The sequence below is a fragment of the Oculina patagonica genome, chromosome 13 (assembly GCF_052425735.1).
Source record: "Oculina patagonica isolate OP01 chromosome 13, crgOcupat, whole genome shotgun sequence".
NCBI lineage: Eukaryota > Metazoa > Cnidaria > Anthozoa > Scleractinia > Oculinidae > Oculina > Oculina patagonica.
The window spans coordinates 37,916,486-37,934,676 of NC_135770.1; the positions used below are offsets into that span (position 1 = coordinate 37,916,486).

General features: G+C 39.5%; 2 protein-coding genes across 2 annotated transcripts; one reads left to right on the forward strand and one right to left on the reverse strand.

Moving 5' to 3' along the window:
- Positions 1-250: 250 nt before the first annotated feature.
- On the reverse strand, positions 251-5,599 carry LOC144634516 (protein FRG1-like). The gene is made up of 3 exons (XM_078493489.1): positions 5,220-5,599; positions 2,793-3,012; positions 251-2,241 (listed from the first exon to the last, which is right to left on the reverse strand). Exons 1-3 carry the CDS (start codon positions 5,566-5,568, stop codon positions 2,028-2,030), a joined length of 783 nt encoding a protein of 260 aa, XP_078349615.1. The 5' UTR covers positions 5,569-5,599; the 3' UTR covers positions 251-2,027.
- A 121-nt stretch (positions 5,600-5,720) lies between these two features.
- LOC144635688 (lysosomal proton-coupled steroid conjugate and bile acid symporter SLC46A3-like) lies at positions 5,721-13,479 on the forward strand. The gene is given in 6 exon segments (XM_078494772.1): positions 5,721-5,871; positions 5,873-6,542; positions 8,625-8,876; positions 9,525-9,608; positions 11,519-11,675; positions 12,900-13,479. Coding segments are annotated over 6 exon segments (1,449 nt in total). The 5' UTR covers positions 5,721-5,742; the 3' UTR covers positions 13,057-13,479.
- Positions 13,480-18,191: the final 4,712 nt, after the last annotated feature.

Sequence of the window (18,191 nt, forward strand, 5' to 3'; positions counted from 1 at the left end):
GACATGCAAATTCTCCTTTCTGGAATCCACATTTCTTATGGTACTAGTTGGAGATTATCTTCTTGTTGGGAGTCAATTTCCAATGCTGATTACATTGTTTATTCTCATGACCTGTGAGTGGCTTTATATTTTTATGGGCCACACATTGGTGTTTCAGTAAGTTACATCTAAATGTCTGCATTTTAACAAAATAGGTGTGGTAGTAACGGCCTCTTTATTTGGAGGGGTGCATGGAATAAGACTCCTGATCTAACATGAAATTCTTCCTTTTATTTTTGTAAGCATATGCAGGGCAAAATGGAAGGGGAAACTAGAAATTCATCAGAAGTCACTTGGGGCTTAATTTAAGGCACCCCTTTATTTGAAACCAGAGGTTGAAGAGGTAATTCACAGTTACCATATTTATTTGATTAAGCGCCCTGGGCGCTTATTAAATTTTTGGAGTTTGGGAGAGGGCGCTTATTCGAGGTGGGCGCTTATTAAATTTTCACCATTTTCAGCACGTAGCAAGTTTATTTTGCAACAAAACAACAAATAATAACAAACCTTGATTATGTACCAAAGCAGAATTTTAACTATTCACTGAAGCTTTCTGTAAAATACTAACAAAACTTGGTCTTCGGGGAAGTCTGTTAGTACTACTAAGTCGATTTCAATCTCATTGATACCCCTCTTATGGACTTAAGTTTCTTGGGGGAGGTGGGTGGGCGCTTTTTTGAGGCTGGGCGCTTATTAACTTTTCCTACCTTCAGGGTGGGCGCTTATTCGAGGTTGGGCACTTAATCGAATAAATACGGTATCTACATAAACTTATATTAAAAGCTGGTTATATGTGTGGCATACATTCATGTACACAGCAACCCATTAAAAATATAGTTCTGAACATTTGAAAAGGCCAATAAAAGATTGCAATTTAAGGTGGCTCAATCGGATTTTTGAGCACTTATATAAATGAAAATCGATCAATACAGCTGCACTAAAGAAATTTCGAAATCGGAGTTGTCATAGCAATGTAATGATGTCATTGCCTATTTTACACAATACCAATTTATTTAAAGGGACAGTGTCACAAAAAGTCTCAACTACATTTTTGTGTAAACTATGCTAAAATTATGAGTCACTCAATGATGAACAAAATAACCTTTGAACAACAAAAGAAAGGCACAAATCATTCTCCAAGATGTACAAATGTAAATAAACCGTGATCAACGGTTTTTAAGAAATTTTCTTCCAAGCAAAACTGTCAAACTTGTAAACATCAGCCCGACTTTTTAAAGTTTAAGGCCACGCCTTTTCTACCAGTCCGTAACCACACCACTTTCTAACAATTTCCATTACTAGTACAGTACATTTTAGCAAGACCAGACCACTATTAGTGGACTTCCAACTTATACCAACACCTTCACTGGCTTTTCAAGTACCCGGTACAGTAAATGTTGGTGACACTGCCCCTTTAAAATAAAGGGGTAATTTTGGGAAAAGGCTATCTGGATCTTCAACAAGAAATACTTGTCTCTACATGTAGGTCTGTTAAATTTTAAGAATTTCTGTGAGTGTTTTTGAGGAAATTTTGAATGAAGTGTTGAGGTGTTAAAATGCAACAAAAACAAAGCAGCCTTGAAAAGTTATTGAAAAGTAAGTTCACAAGGACTGATGAAATAAAATTTTGGTTGTAAGTGAATCTTATACTAACTTATTACGCTGAGTGTAAATCTCAGAGAAATTAATTAATTAATAAAATGTGTAATAAATAAGCAATGAAAAGACTAGTTAACTATTAATTCTGGATTTAGGTTAAACATTTATTTTGCCTCAAACAAATGTTTCAAAAACAATTTGACAGACAAGGAGATACAGGCCTATATTTGGGTTTGATTTGTCTCACAGTGGACTCTTTCTTACGATGTAGAATATCAAGTTATTTGTCTGCAGCTGTGAAAAGTAACAGCAAGTTACATTTTGAAACATACAGTGTCAAAATGAATCTTTTTACTTTGTTCTGCAAAGTGTATGACTGCCTCATCCATTTATTTACAATACCTATCAGCTTTCATCTTTTCTCTCCTGTCTAACATTTCCTCGTGAAGTTTCCCCTCCATTCTCGCTTTTTTCAGTTTGCTTGTCTCCTGTTCACTTAAGCGTAGATTCCTGTCTTGAAAACTTTGGAATTTCTTGACAAAACTGATTTCATGATTCCGTAGATCCTTTTCACCCTCTGGTTGAGTGCTGGTGGATACTTTGCTGCAATAAACATGATGTATGTTTTATTATAATTCGTTCTTTCAGTTGTAACAGTCAATTTCACATAACTTTACCGTGCCATGTTGCGAAGTTTGTTGGGAAATTGGGAACTACATTACGAAGTAGCCAATTACGTTGCGAGTTAGACAATCAAATTGCGAACTTCGGAACAAACTTCCGTTTGTCGTGCATCTGCAAAATAAGTTGGAGGCTGTAAGCTTTTTTTCTTTTTTTTCAACTTTGGCGCGACTGAACTTCCCAAGTTTGCAAGTTGAGGAGGAACAAGACACGTTGCTTGAAAGTCATGGTGATGTCTGAAATTCAGGCCAAGAAAACAAGGTGGTGCTGAGAATGTTCCAGCGATTTTAGCGGCTAGAGTTACAAAATATTTTGCTTGAAGTTGAAGTGTCTGACAAGGTTTCGCATGAGCGATCTGCCGATGACTAATTAGGAGACAAAGGAAAGTAAGAATCGAACTTGTTAATAAAATTTTAAACCAAAAGCAAAGTTACCACACATCATCATTACCAGTATAAAACAATTCCACTTACACTTTTGGAACACTGGTCCGTATGTGGAATGTTTCCTTTTCGCTGACAATTTTTTTGGTTGCAGAGAGTTGCCCATCTTCATTTACAGACAAAAAGCAGCCATTGTAGGTTTCAAGAGCAACTTTATCTTCTTCAAATACGCACTCAAACTGTTCCTGAGGACCAATAGCCTCAGATCGACCAGTGACATTTCCCATCATATTAACTGACATGTATTTTCCTGCAAAACAAAAGTCCACTAGTCATGTCCAATCAAGAATATCGTTCCACCCTCATAATTCCAAACTTACTCTTTGATTTCCACACATTTCCTTGTTCTCAGAATTTGGTGATACACCAAGATAAAGTGTTTTACAATAATGTTATTCAGATTTACTTTTAGTGGAAGAACTATGCCAATGACATGATTCACTGAGACTACAACAGTGCTACGAACATGCCACAGTGCCACATTTGTTCACAAAACCACTTCCAAGAGTTATTTTCCTTAAAAATTGAAACTGCAATTACATTGTAACACCAGAAGTTGACAGATGTTATACTACTGACCAGTCAAAATGACTGGCAAGCTGAAGGTTTGTCCGGACAAACTGTCATCTTGACCCAAAATTGTCCTTTGACCAGCCATTATTTTGAGCCCTGACTTGATGCCTGATTGGAGGACAACTATCACACGGTATCACACAGTATCACACGGTATCACACAGTATCACACAGTATCACACAGTATCACACAGTATCACACGGTATCACACGGTATCACACAGTATCACACGGTATCACACGGTATCACAAGGTAATATACAGTATCACAGTATTACAAGGTAACAAGGAATCACACAGTATCACAAGGTAATATCAGTATTACAAGGTAACAAGGAATCACACAGTATCACACAGTATCACAAGGTATCACACAGTATCACAAGGTATCACACAGTATCACACAGTATCACACGGTATCACACGGTATCACACAGTATCACACAGTATCACACGGTATCACAAGGTATCACACAGTATCACACGGTATCACAAGGTAATATACAGTATCACAGTATTACAAGGTAACAAGGAATCACACAGTATCACACAGTATCACACAGTATCACAAGGTAATATCAGTATTACAAGGTAACAAGGAATCACACAGTATCACACAGTATCACAAGGTATCACACAGTATTACAAGGTATCACACGGTATCACAAGGTATCACACAGTATCACAAGGTATCACAAGGTATCACACAGTATCACAAGGTATCACAAGGTATCACACAGTATCACAAGGTATCACACAGTCTTACAAGGTATCACACAGTATCACAAGATATCACAAGATATCACACAGTATCACAAGGTATCACACAGTATCACACAGTATCACAAGGTAATATCAGTATTACAAGGTAACAAGGAATCACACAGTATCACACAGTATCACAAGGTATCACACAGTATTACAAGGTATCACACGGTATCACAAGGTATCACACAGTATCACAAGATATCACACAGTATCACAAGATATCACAAGCTATCACAAGATATCACACAGTATCACAAGGTATCACAAGGTATCACACAGTATCACAAGGTATCACAAGATATCACACAGTATCACAAGGTATCACAAGGTATCACACAGTATCACAAGGTATCACAAGGTATCACACAGTATCACAAGGTATCACACAGTATCACAAGGTATCACACAGTATTACAAGGTATCACACGGCGTCACAAGGTATCACCCAGTATCACATGGTATCACACAGTATCACAAAATGTCACAACACTTTGATCACACAGTATCACAAGATATCACACACTATCACAGGTGTCACAAGGCATCACACGGTATCACAAGATACCACAAAGTATCACACAGTATCACATGGTATCAAAAGATATCACACAGTATCAAAAGTTATCACAAAATAACACATTGATCACACAGTATCACAAGATATCACACACTATCACAAGTGTCACAAGGCATCACGCGGTATCACAAGATATCACAAGGTATCACACAGTATCACATGGTATCAAAAGATATCACACAGTATAACAAGTGACCACATGTGAAAATGTGCAGATTTCGAGCATTGCATTATGGTAGTTTCAAACCGGCTTTATTGAATAATCAGGGTCGTGATCGTGATCCTATGAGCGTGTGATAGGGTCACAAAGTTTGTGTACAAGGCTATCAAGTCAGTTGACCCAAAATCGTGCTGACATTTATATGTAGATTTTGTATGCTAATAACCAAATAATTGTAATGATAGTAGCTTACACTTACTCTTCATTTACAAAATTAAGTAAAGTATAAATGCAAAATTTAAGCTTAATATTATAATTAACCAAGCTTTTTGATACTCCGTGATCCTACTGTGAGCTGTAAGCAGCTGTAAGAACCTACCGTAGCCTGACTTCAAAGCGATCTTTTTTTCGGACAATGGAACAGCTGTAAAAACTTCCACAGGAGCCGGCGAATTCTCACCATCATCTCTTAGTTCGCCAACAGTAAACATACCAGTGTTTAATGCCTCCACGTACGATTTCCTAAAAGTTTGCAACGCAATGTTTCCACTAACTTCATGAAAGTTTTCAACCTTTCTCCATCCACCATGGCGAAGTACATCCACGTCAGTTGGCTCTTCTTCTTCTCTTTCTCGTTTCTTCTTCTTATGCTTCTTTTTATGAGAGCTTTCGCCCAATCCTTTGAGTTTTAGACGACCTACTTTAACTTGCTTGTAGCTGTCAGCCATTTTGAAAAAATCTGATACTGAGCCCGCGATGTAACACGTGGCAGCGGATGTCTTAAACTAACAATCCCTACATCATGTAAGATCCTTTTGTTGCGTGACCGACCGACGAACAGACCTACAGCAGCTGACCTTACAGGCCTTTTCCTATATTTTCCAAGGAAAAAGTCGAGAAACATGGCGATTGTCAACTCCCGAAAAGTAACTGTTGAACCAGTGCTTTTCTTTTACATGTTATGCACTATCATGGCAGTTCCAATTGTGCAGCAGCTCGCATTTAAAAAGATCTGTTACGAGAAGTATGACGTCGGAAACTTGCAAAAACCTCACCAAGTCACAAGAAGATTTAGTGCATCAGAAAACGTCGAAATGGATTCTGCATCAATCTGTTGCTTCGACAGTACCTTCGATCGTTGTTTCTATGATGCTGGGTTCCTGGTCAGATAAAGTCGGCCGTAAAACCGTTCTCATTCTGCCTTCCGTTGGAAGCGTTCTGCTTTACATCAATTACATGCTGAACGTGGCATATTTTTCGCTGGACGTGAATTTCATTCTCATCGGAGTGTGTATTTCGGGTTTCTTTGGTGGATTTACTACTACTCTGCTTGGTGTTTTCTCGTATATTTCTGATATCACTGATAAATCTCAGCGTACGCTGCGAGTCGCTGTTCTGGAGTCCATGATATTTCTGGGAGGAGCCGTTGGTAACCTGATCGGTGGAGTACTTGTACAGCATGGTGGCTTTATAGCGGCATTTGGTTTGTGTTTAGGCCTGTCCGTTATAGTAATATTATACATCAGTTTTATCCTTCCAGAGTCTTTTGTCCCAGAAGGAGATCAGGAGGGAAATTGGGCTCTAGTTGCTGTGCACAATCACCTCAAGGCATCATTCCAAGTTTTAACCAAGCAACGACCTAAGCACCAGAGGCTGAATCTGCTGGTGTCCATGTTTGGTATATTTTTCTTTGTCGCAATACGTAAGTGAGTACTGTAAAATTCTGAACCCCCCCCCCCCCCCCCAACCCAAAATAAAAATAAATAATGAGTCCCTGCTAGCAAAGGCATCTTTAACCCTGTTCCATCAGCTCAGTGAATACAAAGGAAAAGAGACCGAGGGGTCTATTTTTAGTTTTTGTTATTATCATTGTTAGACCTCTGCCAGCAGTGAATAAGCAGTGTTCTCCCTAGGTATTTAAGGCCAGGCGGGCCGCCTAGCTTGATTTACAGGAAAATAGTTGCCGCCTGGCTTAAAATTAAAGATTTAACACAACGTTACTTTGCTCTAAGAGATCTGGAACTGCCTATCCATAAGCAAAGACGATATCACTTATTTTTTTTTTTTACTGTTTCTCACCTTTAATATCATTCATTAAAGTGATTTACCTTTCAATTAATTGGCTCGATTCATACTAGAGACGGATGATCCGTCTCTAGTATCCTTGAACAGAAGCAACTTTTATCAAATTGACACAGGAACACAACAGCACTTCAAGGTGTCGTAACATGGAATACGAAACGGAATTCTCGCGTTTGTGTAAAGAATGGTGAACTCAGTCGACTCGGGTTGCTCAGAACAGAAACTAAAAGCTTCTCAAAGCAAAATTAGTTATTTTTTTTTACTCTGGAAAAGAGACAGAAAAGTGATAGTAACCTGGGGGAACAAGTTCCACAAATCAGGTTTTGACCTTTGAAAACCACACTCCAAATACCGCCTGGCTTTCCCAAAATCCTAGGGAGAACACTGATAAGCCCTCCAAATTTCAGACACAAAAATCCTTTGGATTGAAAGCCCTCCTAAATAAGAGCCCAGGGGTCTTTTTTATTGGGAGAAAAGACCTCACACGTCTTATACAAACTGAGTGTAAATGTAACATATGCAGCTAGGCTGATTTAAATTTTTAAATGTTAAATTTTTAATTCTTAACTGCAATTTTTATCTTACACCTACTTTTATTATGAAATTTTATATTTTATTCTCATTTATTTATTTATTCATTTATTTATCTATTCATCTATGTAGTACGGTTCTTTTTTCTTAGAATTGAAGTGTAAATATTTTTAACTTTATGTAGCTTAGTAGATTTTAATGTAAATAGTGTCCCCACTAGTTTTTTAAAGCTAAATACCTTGACACTATAATAAAGTATTTCATTCATATATTCATTAGAGAAAGATTTAACTGTGGCTCCAGGTTAATACTTTTCAACATCATGTCTTCCATTCAAACCATACTGTCTCCAAAGTCGTCATTCACAGTTAATTACAATCTTACAAACACCCTTCCCTGTTATTCTTGAACATTCTGGACATACTTTAGATTACTTGCCTGACCACAGGCAAAAATTACATTCTGTAATCCAGCAAGCATTCTCCATGCAAAACCAATTGGACTTCAGCCCTTCATTAATTGGCTTCTTTCTTGCCCAGTTTCTGTTTTTTAAAGGTATTGGAGCTGTTTTGGGGATACCACTAATGAGATTCTCAACCATAAATCTATTGTCATTCTTTAAGCATATCTAGATCTGGTTTAGTTTTGTAAGTGTTGTAACCCTTGGAAAACCAGTCAATCGTGCGTAGCCAGAGGGGCATTTCCATAGATGCCAAGTCTCACGCTTTTGGCATGAGACTCACTCTTTTTGACCCAATCTCACGCAACCACGCCATTCAGACAAAATATCACGCTTTTTTTTAAATTCTACAACTTGAGGAAAAAGTCTTATTAATTTAAATAAAGAGATATACTTTCAGCTGTACTTTGGTAGAGATGAACGCTAATCAAGTAGGGAAGAGTTTAAAAACAGCAAACGCTTGCCGATAATGAAGGAAATTGCTTCTCTGCAACTTACATTTTTAAAAATTTTCTGGGGGAATATACCCCCAGACCCCCCTAGAAGTTACCCCCTCTGGGTCTCACTAATGCTCCTTCAGGGCAATTCAATTTCTCACTCCATACCAACCAAAAAACTTGGCATCTATGCATTTCTTCTCACTTTTGGCTAATATTTTACATGTAAGCTCATTTTATCACTTTCAATTATGCTAACCTTTTATATTTTCAGTTTTTGGTGGTTTCAACGATATTACAGTCCTCTACAGCAAGCATAGTCCATTGAACTTCAGTCCTTCGTTGATTGGATACTTTCTTGCTGAAGTTTTATTTTTCAAAGGTATTGGAGTTGTTTTGGGAATACCACTGATGACAAAGATTTTCAAATTGTCCGATCTGACCATTGCTATTATTGGTGCTGTCATATCTATTGGCTTCTATCTTTCCCTTGGACTTGCTTCAACAAAGTGGATGATGTTTGTTGGTGAGTATTTTGCGGCTTTTATGGTGTTTGAAAATCAGCCTTATCAAATTCTTTGTGAAACCTTTTCGTCTGTTTTCATTTAAATGCAAATTAGCAATACCGTTCATTGTTCACCACTGCCACATTGACTGATCATTGACTGGCCAATAAGGTAAAGTCTGTCTCCGAGCCATGAGGCCCATACAGCCGGAGCTTATCCCGGTTTCCATAGCATTAAGCGACTAGGAGAATTGCTACTCCCCCCTGGATGGGATGCTAGTCCATCGCAGGGTTATCCCCCAGCAGTAAATTCGCCGGTACCCATTTATACACCTGGGTGGAGAGAGGCACTGTGAGAGTAAAGTGTCTTGCCCAAGAACACAACGCAGCGCCCCGGTCAGGCCTCGAACCCAGGCCGTTCAACTCGGAGTCGAGCACGCTAACCATTAGGCCACCGCCCCTCTCACATTGACTGGCCAATACCAAGCGATATCAATTAACTTACAACTTATTGATATTGCTTGATTACTAAACATCATTTTTCATTGATTCGTCAGGCCAAGATTGATTGAACAATTAATAATAATAATAATGATGATGATGATAATAATAATTATACTCGTGCAATGATGCAATGGTTGTAAAGATCTGTACTGTTTGTTTTCTTAGGTGCATTACTTGCCGTAGCTTCTGCGATCCTAGCACCCTGTCTAAGATCATTTATTTCTAAACAAGTGGAATCATCTGAACTAGGTAATAACAGCCACTTGATAATTGTTACTTGACTATGTTATGCGAGTTTGTTCATAGCACGAGTCAAGTTCGAGCCCAAGTCAAGTTCCAGTCACGAGTCAAGTTCGAGTCAAATGTTTTTTCTCACCTTTTCTTTTTTAACAGATTTTTGACTGGAATTATTTATGTCAAAAAATGTTGCAGAGATCGATAAATTAAGACCTCATCAGCGTTTGAAGTTAGGTTTTTCACACCACAGTTCTCCAATGCAGATGCGGTCGCGAAGACCTATCTGTATTTTGAAACGAGATAAAGCTTTAATCTACCAGTATTCCTTGCCCATCATTCAATTCTATGTTTTTTTCAGTGAACATGTTTTGTCTTGACTCCTGATGTATTCATTTTGTGCTGAAAAAGTGAGAGAATCGACAAATATCCAGACATTTTCGAGTAATGCCTTTAACTGTATAGTAACTGCTTATACAAGCAATGTTCAAGTTCCCTTGATAAGTGTTTTTAAATATAATTTTTGTGTCTTGAAGTGGAACCTCGGCCTCAGTTGTGAGTAAAACTGTAACGATCACATTCATTGGGATGCCAAGGAATGTTTACTTCTTTGAAAAGCAGTTGCAAACAGATGAAGGAATCAGCTCTCACAATCGGCATTTAGAGCCAAATCTTGCGGTTTCTACACTTCTGGTACAACGTTTTGCATGTAACACAGCAATTAAAACGAAAAGACCAACAAATAAATTTTAAAAAAAATTGACTCGAACTTGACTCGTGACTCAAACTTGACTCGGGCTCGAACTTGACTCGTGCTACGAACAAACTCATGTTATATGCTACAACAAAATACATTTTATTGTTGATGTTATTGTTTATTTTTTCAAATCAATGCAAATCCTGGCTTATCCTTTGAATCGGGCCTCAGGCTGAATTATTCATCATTTATTATATATTTATTGATTTATTATTATTTATTTATCTATTTATTTATTTAGAGCTGGTGCAAATGGAAGGAGGCTACATGTATGTTCAAATTCTCCTGACCCTTCCCTTGTTACCTACTCAATCCCTTAAACCTCCCTAATATGAAAGCATAAACTTATGTGGCCCCCTTTTTCTCTGCATAAAAATCACTGACCGCCCCCCCCCCCCACGTCTTTCCACCAGCCCTCCCCACCCTCTAAATAATGACGGGTCTCTAACAACCACAGCTGTTAGTGCAAGGGTTAATCGCTTGTGATACAGCTTATATATATATACTTTAGACACAGAGAATATTGTGTGGTTCCATAAAATATCCATACTCACCCCGCATATAAGGTTATGTTCAACACATTGAAAATGTTTGCTCATAATCAAGGATTTTAACATGAACATGCACCTGTGTCCCCGCAGAGGGGAGCACCCTCAGCATTTAATGATCAGTATCTTGCTGTAGACTCAGTTTCAAAGTTTGCAAACTATCGGTACTTTAAATAATTCATCAAGGGTCAACCCTGCATGTAAGTTTGTATTTCATACTGCATAACTGTAAAGTGCTTTGTTGCAACTTAGGTATTATTTTCGAGTGTGTCCAGTACACCCAAGCTGAGTCTTATCATCAATGATCACATACAGACAGTTCAACTCACTGAAAGTCAGGTCACTTGAGACAATAAAGATAACATGAACTGTACTCGTTCTCGAAGAATGTGGGTATGTCCAAGTCTCACAATTAGATAGACCCCTAGTCAGCTGGACCACAAGCAGGATAGTTTGTGTCAAGTCATGAAATCAAGACTATTTCAGTCTAGATTATTTTTCTACCGTCCCTGTTTATCTTATTGCTGAAGGCTGATTTCCAGTGATATGATTTGTCACCTATGTTAGAATAATGATCCCAGATTGGGTGTATTGGACAGGCCTTGATATGTTTTCTGCAGGTACGACATTTGCTCTTCTTGCATCGCTGGAAGTGCTGGAGACACTCATAGCTTCCATCATCTTTAACAATATTTACAGTGCAACAGTGGAATGGCTTCCAGGATTTTGTTACTTTTTGATGTCAGGGCTGAATGTTGTTCCCATTGCCTTGCTTGTGTAAGTAATATGTGTGCCCTGGAATTTGTTACTGAGCCCTAGAAAGGAAATTGGGTACCACAAGGGGGCAAAGAAAAATTATTTGACCACAGTGGGATTCAAACCCATGACCTCTAGATCACCATTGCTCTACCAATTAAGGTACAAGGTGGAGGGGGACAGGGGGCGGGAGCCCGGGAGAAAAGGGGCGGGAAGCGGGAGGAGAGAGGCCGGGAAGCGGGATTCTTAAGGTGGCGGGAACCGGGAGAAAACGAGTGAAATTTCGTAACATTTCATTATATTTCGCAATAGACATGGAACAAACAGGAGAGAAAAGCTACGGAAAGGGGCGGGAGGCGGAAGTAAAGGGTACGGGAAGCGGGAGTAAAAGATACGGGAGGCGGGAGGTTCAGACTCCCCCCCCCCCCCCCCCACTACAAGACCAGTGCTGCATAGCACAACATTTGCATTTGAAATTGCACCCTTAAGATCTGCCTTGCTGGGTTATTTTAGCTACTTTCCAGTTGCTAGTACTTGTGCTGCACAAGCTTATGGTTAGTGCACTGGATTCAAAATCAAGAGGTCTGGGCTCTAGCACTGGCCAGAGTTGTTGTTTTTTGTTCTTGGGCAAGACACTTTGCTCCTCTCACAATTCCTGATCTCTCACCCAGAGAGGGAGGGAGGGGGGGGGGGGGCACCCAGGGGTATCAAGATGTATCAGTGAACTTTAGGGAAAACCTCACAAAGTGCTGGAGGGTTATGTGAAATGGACTAAAACTCAGTCCAGTGGAAGTAGCGATACATGTTTAGTACTGATGAGCTACTGAAATGCACTCATTTTCTAATGATCCTTACATGACATGCTGAGATTTAAATTAACTTTTTAAACAAGCAGCTGCATGTAAACGAAATTATTTTTGATTAGTAAAACCAGGATAATTATTTAAAACTCACCCTTGTAGACTTGGCATTTACTGAACCCAGTGTGATATTGTGTTGTTCCAGAAAATATCCATACCCCTCCCATGGAAGGTTTTTTTGGATCAAATCTCCCTACCCCTCTGGAAATTTTAGTTAAGCCCCACACTTTTCTTTAAAATTTTGGCTTTTGAGACCCCCACCCCCCACCCCCTTGGAATTTCCAATGATCTTCCGCACGGTGGGTATGGATGTTTTCTGGAACTGCACATTCAGTTTATGTGAAAGGTAATGATCATAGTAACATTAATGTTGTTTTATTCATAGATGGTTGTTTATGTTAGACAGATGCAGCAATCCCTACATGACAATGGAAAACGGTGATGTTCAATCCCCAGATCTGAAAAATTCTGAAAATGCCGACGAGCGCCTTACCAAGTCGTCAACAAGGTCACAATATGGAAGCCAAGCCACAACAGCTTGAGATAATTTGTGCACTGTCACAACACATATTCAGTAATCAAGACTGTTTAAGACCAGAATAATATAAAATAACAAAAAAGATAGCCCAGGGCTTACATTAAGGGAGGAGGCGAGCATTTTGGAATTTTACCACGTTGGTAATACCCCATTGCATTCAGATGAACTTATGCTGTCAAAACAAATTTTAAATAATAAAATGAAAAATGGAGAACTCCAAAAGAATGTGACATGTAATATACATGTCCAACCTTGCAAATTACCTAAATTATATAATTTTTATATGACTTCAAATATAGTAATTTATATAAAATTAAGTATATATTTTATTTATTCTATATAATTATTTTGTCATAAATTCAAAGGCTCTCTGGAAGAGTACTACCTACTGTGAGATGGTGTAGATAAATAAAGATTTTATTCTTTACTTTTAATAGCATAAATCACTCTGTACTTAACCTCCCACCACCAGCCAGTGCTGTAGGCAGGGGGGCGGGAGTGCGATGGGTGCATCCGCACCCACCCACGGGCCACAAAGGACTGCCTAATCAGGGAGTGAGGGTTAAAATGACTCTTAGAATTCAGGAAATGTGGACGATTGCACCAACCCATGCCAGCTCCCCCTCCCCCCCCCCCCCCATCACCATCACCCCTAAGTGGGGTTGTGCATTACGCTTCACGCAGCCTGTTTCAGACCAAAATGTGTGACTTCCCTGCCCTATTTTAGACCTGGCCCAACAATCAACATTCTATTATCATAGATGTTTGACTAGCCTACACTTTTGGAGAGATGAATAATGTGTTGTTCCAGAATATATCCATACCCCTCTCACGGAGGTCTTTCAGGTTGAATCCCCCCACCCGTCTGGAAATTCCAGTTAAATCCCATACTTTCCTTTAAAAACTTTGGCCTTTGAGACCCCCACCCCCTAGGAATTTCCAATGACTTTCCATGGGTGGGTATGGATATTTTCTGACACTGCACAATAACAATATTAGTAAAGTAAAGTAAAGTAAAGTATGACTTTATTTAACGAGGGTGACACCTGACAGTAATCAAACTGATAAACTTGTGGCCCTATTATAGTTTCTTGTTAAACAATGCCCATGTCCAGAACAGAGTGTACCAATCATCCGCCATTTCGGGCCAAAAGACAGCTGGCTGAGCCTGGGGCACAAGGAACAAGTGGCTCTGGGGACACTGGATTTGATTGACTAAATTTTTAACAAAGAGAATATAAATCTCGCCCAAAGGGATTTTAAAAAGGTTGATTTGATTTGCCAAATTTAAATTTCCTTGTTAAAGAGCTAGCCAATCAAATCATGTGTCCCAAAGCCACTTGTTCCTCGTGCCCCTGAGGCTCTGCTGGCTAAAAGGGACAAGCGGCTCTGGGCTGAAATGAGGGAGTTATCTCTCCCTCTCCCTTCACAGCGGTCAAACGCCACGCGCTTTGGAAATTTGATAATTGATCTTCACTGAGTTTCCCAGCTTGAAATTTTCTTTCACCATGCTATTTCTTTGACGTTTTCTTACAAATTTCTTGCCCGCTTTTGAGTAAAATTCTCAGAAAAGTTCGAGGCGCAGAAAACCGGAGGTGACTTCATTTTTTCGAATTTTTTGCTTGTTTACAAGCAAGAAAAGTAGAATAGTGGAGAAGTTGTTCTATCTCAAACCACATTCTTGTAAAATCTCAAGGGACTGCTTTAATTTCTCAAGGGAATACTTTCCGCTGTGGTTGATCAAAACGTGTGACTTGTAAAGTGTCACTCTATAGTTGTGCTTCAACACTTCTGTTCTTGTAGAAAAAACGTGACTTGTCAAATTTACAAACGTTATATAACAATTAAAAAGTAGCCCACATCTTACGTGACATAACCAATTAAGAATGTGAGGGCCGGGGTTCGGCGCTTGAAGACAACGAAGTTTAAAACGATTAAGAACGCAATTTGTACTGGTACAAGTCTTTAGGCGCTAATATTAATTTAACCTAAAACAATTAACAACGCAAATTTGTACTGCTAATAGTTAACCAAAGGGAACTCATTTCGTGGCAATTGATTATTTCTGCTGAGTTGCACAATTTAGAATTGCAACATCATTCAATGCAGGTGTGAAGTGATATTTACAAGTGTTTTTGTAGCCTGTTGTGAAATTACTTCCGGTGGAAGCAGTAATAGAAAAAAAAATTTTGCTTCTGTTCAGAAGTTAATGCATCGCCATTAGAAAAAAAAAACAGCAACTGTTTTACTGGAAATGTAGTCGTTAGAAATGGCATGTGTAGCTGTAAGGTAAAAAATAACGCGAGGAGAAGCGGTTTTTGGTAATATCGAAACGAAAATTTACTTCTCAATGTGGGGTTAAGATTGCGTGACGAGACAAATGGTAACTCTGTCTATCGGGAACCCTGCATTAGGCCGAGTAGAAATCTTTCTAACTCGAAAGAAAACAACTATTTCGATTAAAGGCAAACGTCAAAGTTTAATACCATTTTTAACCAAGCCAAAGTATGAGTCACAAAGCGCCGGGGGGGGGGGGGGGTACTCCCCTATCTGATATAAGGTATATAAAACCAAATTGATTACAAGGCTGGTACAACGGCAGGAGGGCAAGATTTATAATTTGGCCAATATTTCAACTAGCAGAGCTAGTCTTCTTCAGGGCCAGTACTATAATATAAGGAAAATCATGAAATATTGACCAATGAATCTTGCCCTCCTGCCGTTGTACCAGCCTTGCAATCAATTTGGTTTTATAAGCACTGTTAGAGTGACGTGTGGTACGAGCATTTCTTGAACAAGAGATCCGGCAGCAGACAAGCCAAGCAGTTTTTTCTTCGTTGCGTGGTCCCCTGCATCCAAACTGTTAAGGTATATAGGTATGTGCCGCCCCAAAGGGTATGGTTTTTGAGCCGTTTTGGTCTGAAAACGGGTATAGATTTTGAAAATTTTGGTCTGAAATTGGGTATGGTTATCTGGGGAACGTTCACGAAAGCAACCGGAGCGAGTAACTGGTGAGAGACAAAGAGAAATTGATAAAATATATCATTTCAGCTAAATTCTACCTATTCATCCTAGTTACATATTACTCCCATCTTAAGTAGACTACACTGGCTTCCTGTTCGGTACCGGGTGACGTTTGAGATACTGCTACTGGTGTACAAGGCCCTCCATGCGAAAGCTCCGCCTTACATCTCTGGCCTTTTGAAGGCCAAGCCTGTTGGTCGGTACAACCTGCGTTCCGATGGCCATGATATGCTAGTTGTCTCCAAGAAAATGCTGAAAACTTTTTGGGGATAGAGCCTTTGCCAAGGCTGGCCCCTCCCTGTGGAATGAGCTTCCTGTTAACATTCGCAAAGCGTCATCAGTGGAGACTTTTAAAAGTCAATTGAAGACTTTCCTTTTTAAGAAAGCATTTCGCGTTTAAGCGTTTTAACTTTTCAATCACACTGTTTCTAGTTTCTATTTGTATGTAGGTTCATTCTAATTTTTATATTTTTATATTATTTTTACATATAGTAAACAGCGCTTTAGAATATTTATAGTTTTAGCGCTTTATAAATGTATAAATTATTGCTGGTTTTCACTGTCACGCAAGTAACGATACTGTCACGCGCTGCAAAAAATAAATCCAAAGCTATTGAGTTAAACAAATCAAGAATTTTACAGGTTGTAGAAAATAACAAGATAGTTCCAAGTCTCAGGTCTGTACGGTATTCCGTACTCGAGTTATCCGTCATAATGTTTAACACAAATTTAGAGAGCACAGTATGGAAACGCCATGTTGGATCCCATGTGGAGGGGCACCAAGATGGCCGCCGGAAATCAATGAAAACATCTGGCATTCACTTCTGCTATAAAGCGCGGTCAGTTCACCTTCGTGAACACGTAAACATTCATATAAACACTTCTTGTAAAGCCTCAACTGTTCAGATCGTTAAAAATAACAAGATGAGGCATTCTTTTTAAGCATACGTGACAGCCTTCAGGCGGCCATTCTGATGTCGTGTGGCGCAAAACTCCGAAAGTCAAAATGTTATTTCTCAAAGACGGTGGATGCTATCGAGCTGAAAACCTTCCACGGATGAAGAAGAGCTAAAAAGGAAATGGGTAGTAAATATTTCTAGCAGAAGATTGCAGAGCAACGAAACATCACTTTTAAGGAAAGGGTTAAATTATGCCATCACACCACGCACCGTACCCACGAAAGAAATACTCGCTTCTGTTGAAGCCGCAATATACCACTTGCCTCGAGAAAAACAAGACGCCACTAGAGCGGAGATCTACGGAGTTCTGAAGCAGGCTAAACCACCAAAACAACAAAACCTCACAAGCGAAGAACGGAGAGCACTTAAAGACCTAAAGAGTGACGAAAACATCGTGATCATCAGAGCGGACAAAGGGAACTGTACAGTTGTCATGAACAAAACTGACTATCATAACCAGGTCCAGGAGATGTTGCAAGATCAGGACGTCTATATGCCAATCACCGACAAAAGGCGCAATCCGACTTCGAAAACGGAGCTTGAGCTACAGAGAAAATTCTCGGACCTCAAGAAACTGGGGAACCTCAGTGAAATAGAGTACTGGAAACTACGCCCCTCTGATTCCACACCAGCGTCGTTTTACGGTTTGCCTAAGATCCACAAAGTGGAACTTAAACAAATGGACGATCATTTCACTCTCCCGGAAAACACAGAAATGCGAATACCACTGAGGCCCATAAACAGCTGTATTGGCGCGCCGACCTAGAACTATCAAAGTATCTGGCCTCCCTTCTGAAGCACCTCGTGAATGAAACCGAATATTCTGTCAAGAACGCTAAACAGTTTGCAGAGTTTGTAAGTGACCAGGAAGTGGCTGATGACGAGCTGGTCGTATCGTTTGACGTGGTTTCACTATTCACCTCCATACCAATCGACATAGCTATAGATATCGTTCAGCGAAAACTCGAGGGATCTGACGATTGGAGAAGTCATACACAGCTGACTAAAGGCCAGGTCATGGATCTACTCTCCTTTTTGCTGCACAACAGCTATTTTGTATTCGAGGGAACCCAATACCACCAGGTATCGGGATGTGCCATGGGATCGCCAGTCAGTGCGGTGATCGCAGAGCTTGTAATGCAAGAAGTTGAAGAGA

Bases quoted from the DNA above. Each gene is read 5' to 3' on its own strand.
- LOC144634516 (XM_078493489.1), bottom strand. From the start codon at position 5,568: ATGGCTGACAGCTACAAGCAAGTTAAAGTAGGTCGTCTAAAACTCAAA. The intron at 3,013-5,219 runs GTAGGTTCTTAC...TTTGTTTTGCAG, and splicing joins CGCTTTGAAGTCAGGCTACG to GAAAATACATGTCAGTTAAT. The intron at 2,242-2,792 runs GTAAGTGGAATT...TGTTTATTGCAG, and splicing joins CGGACCAGTGTTCCAAAAGT to CAAAGTATCCACCAGCACTC.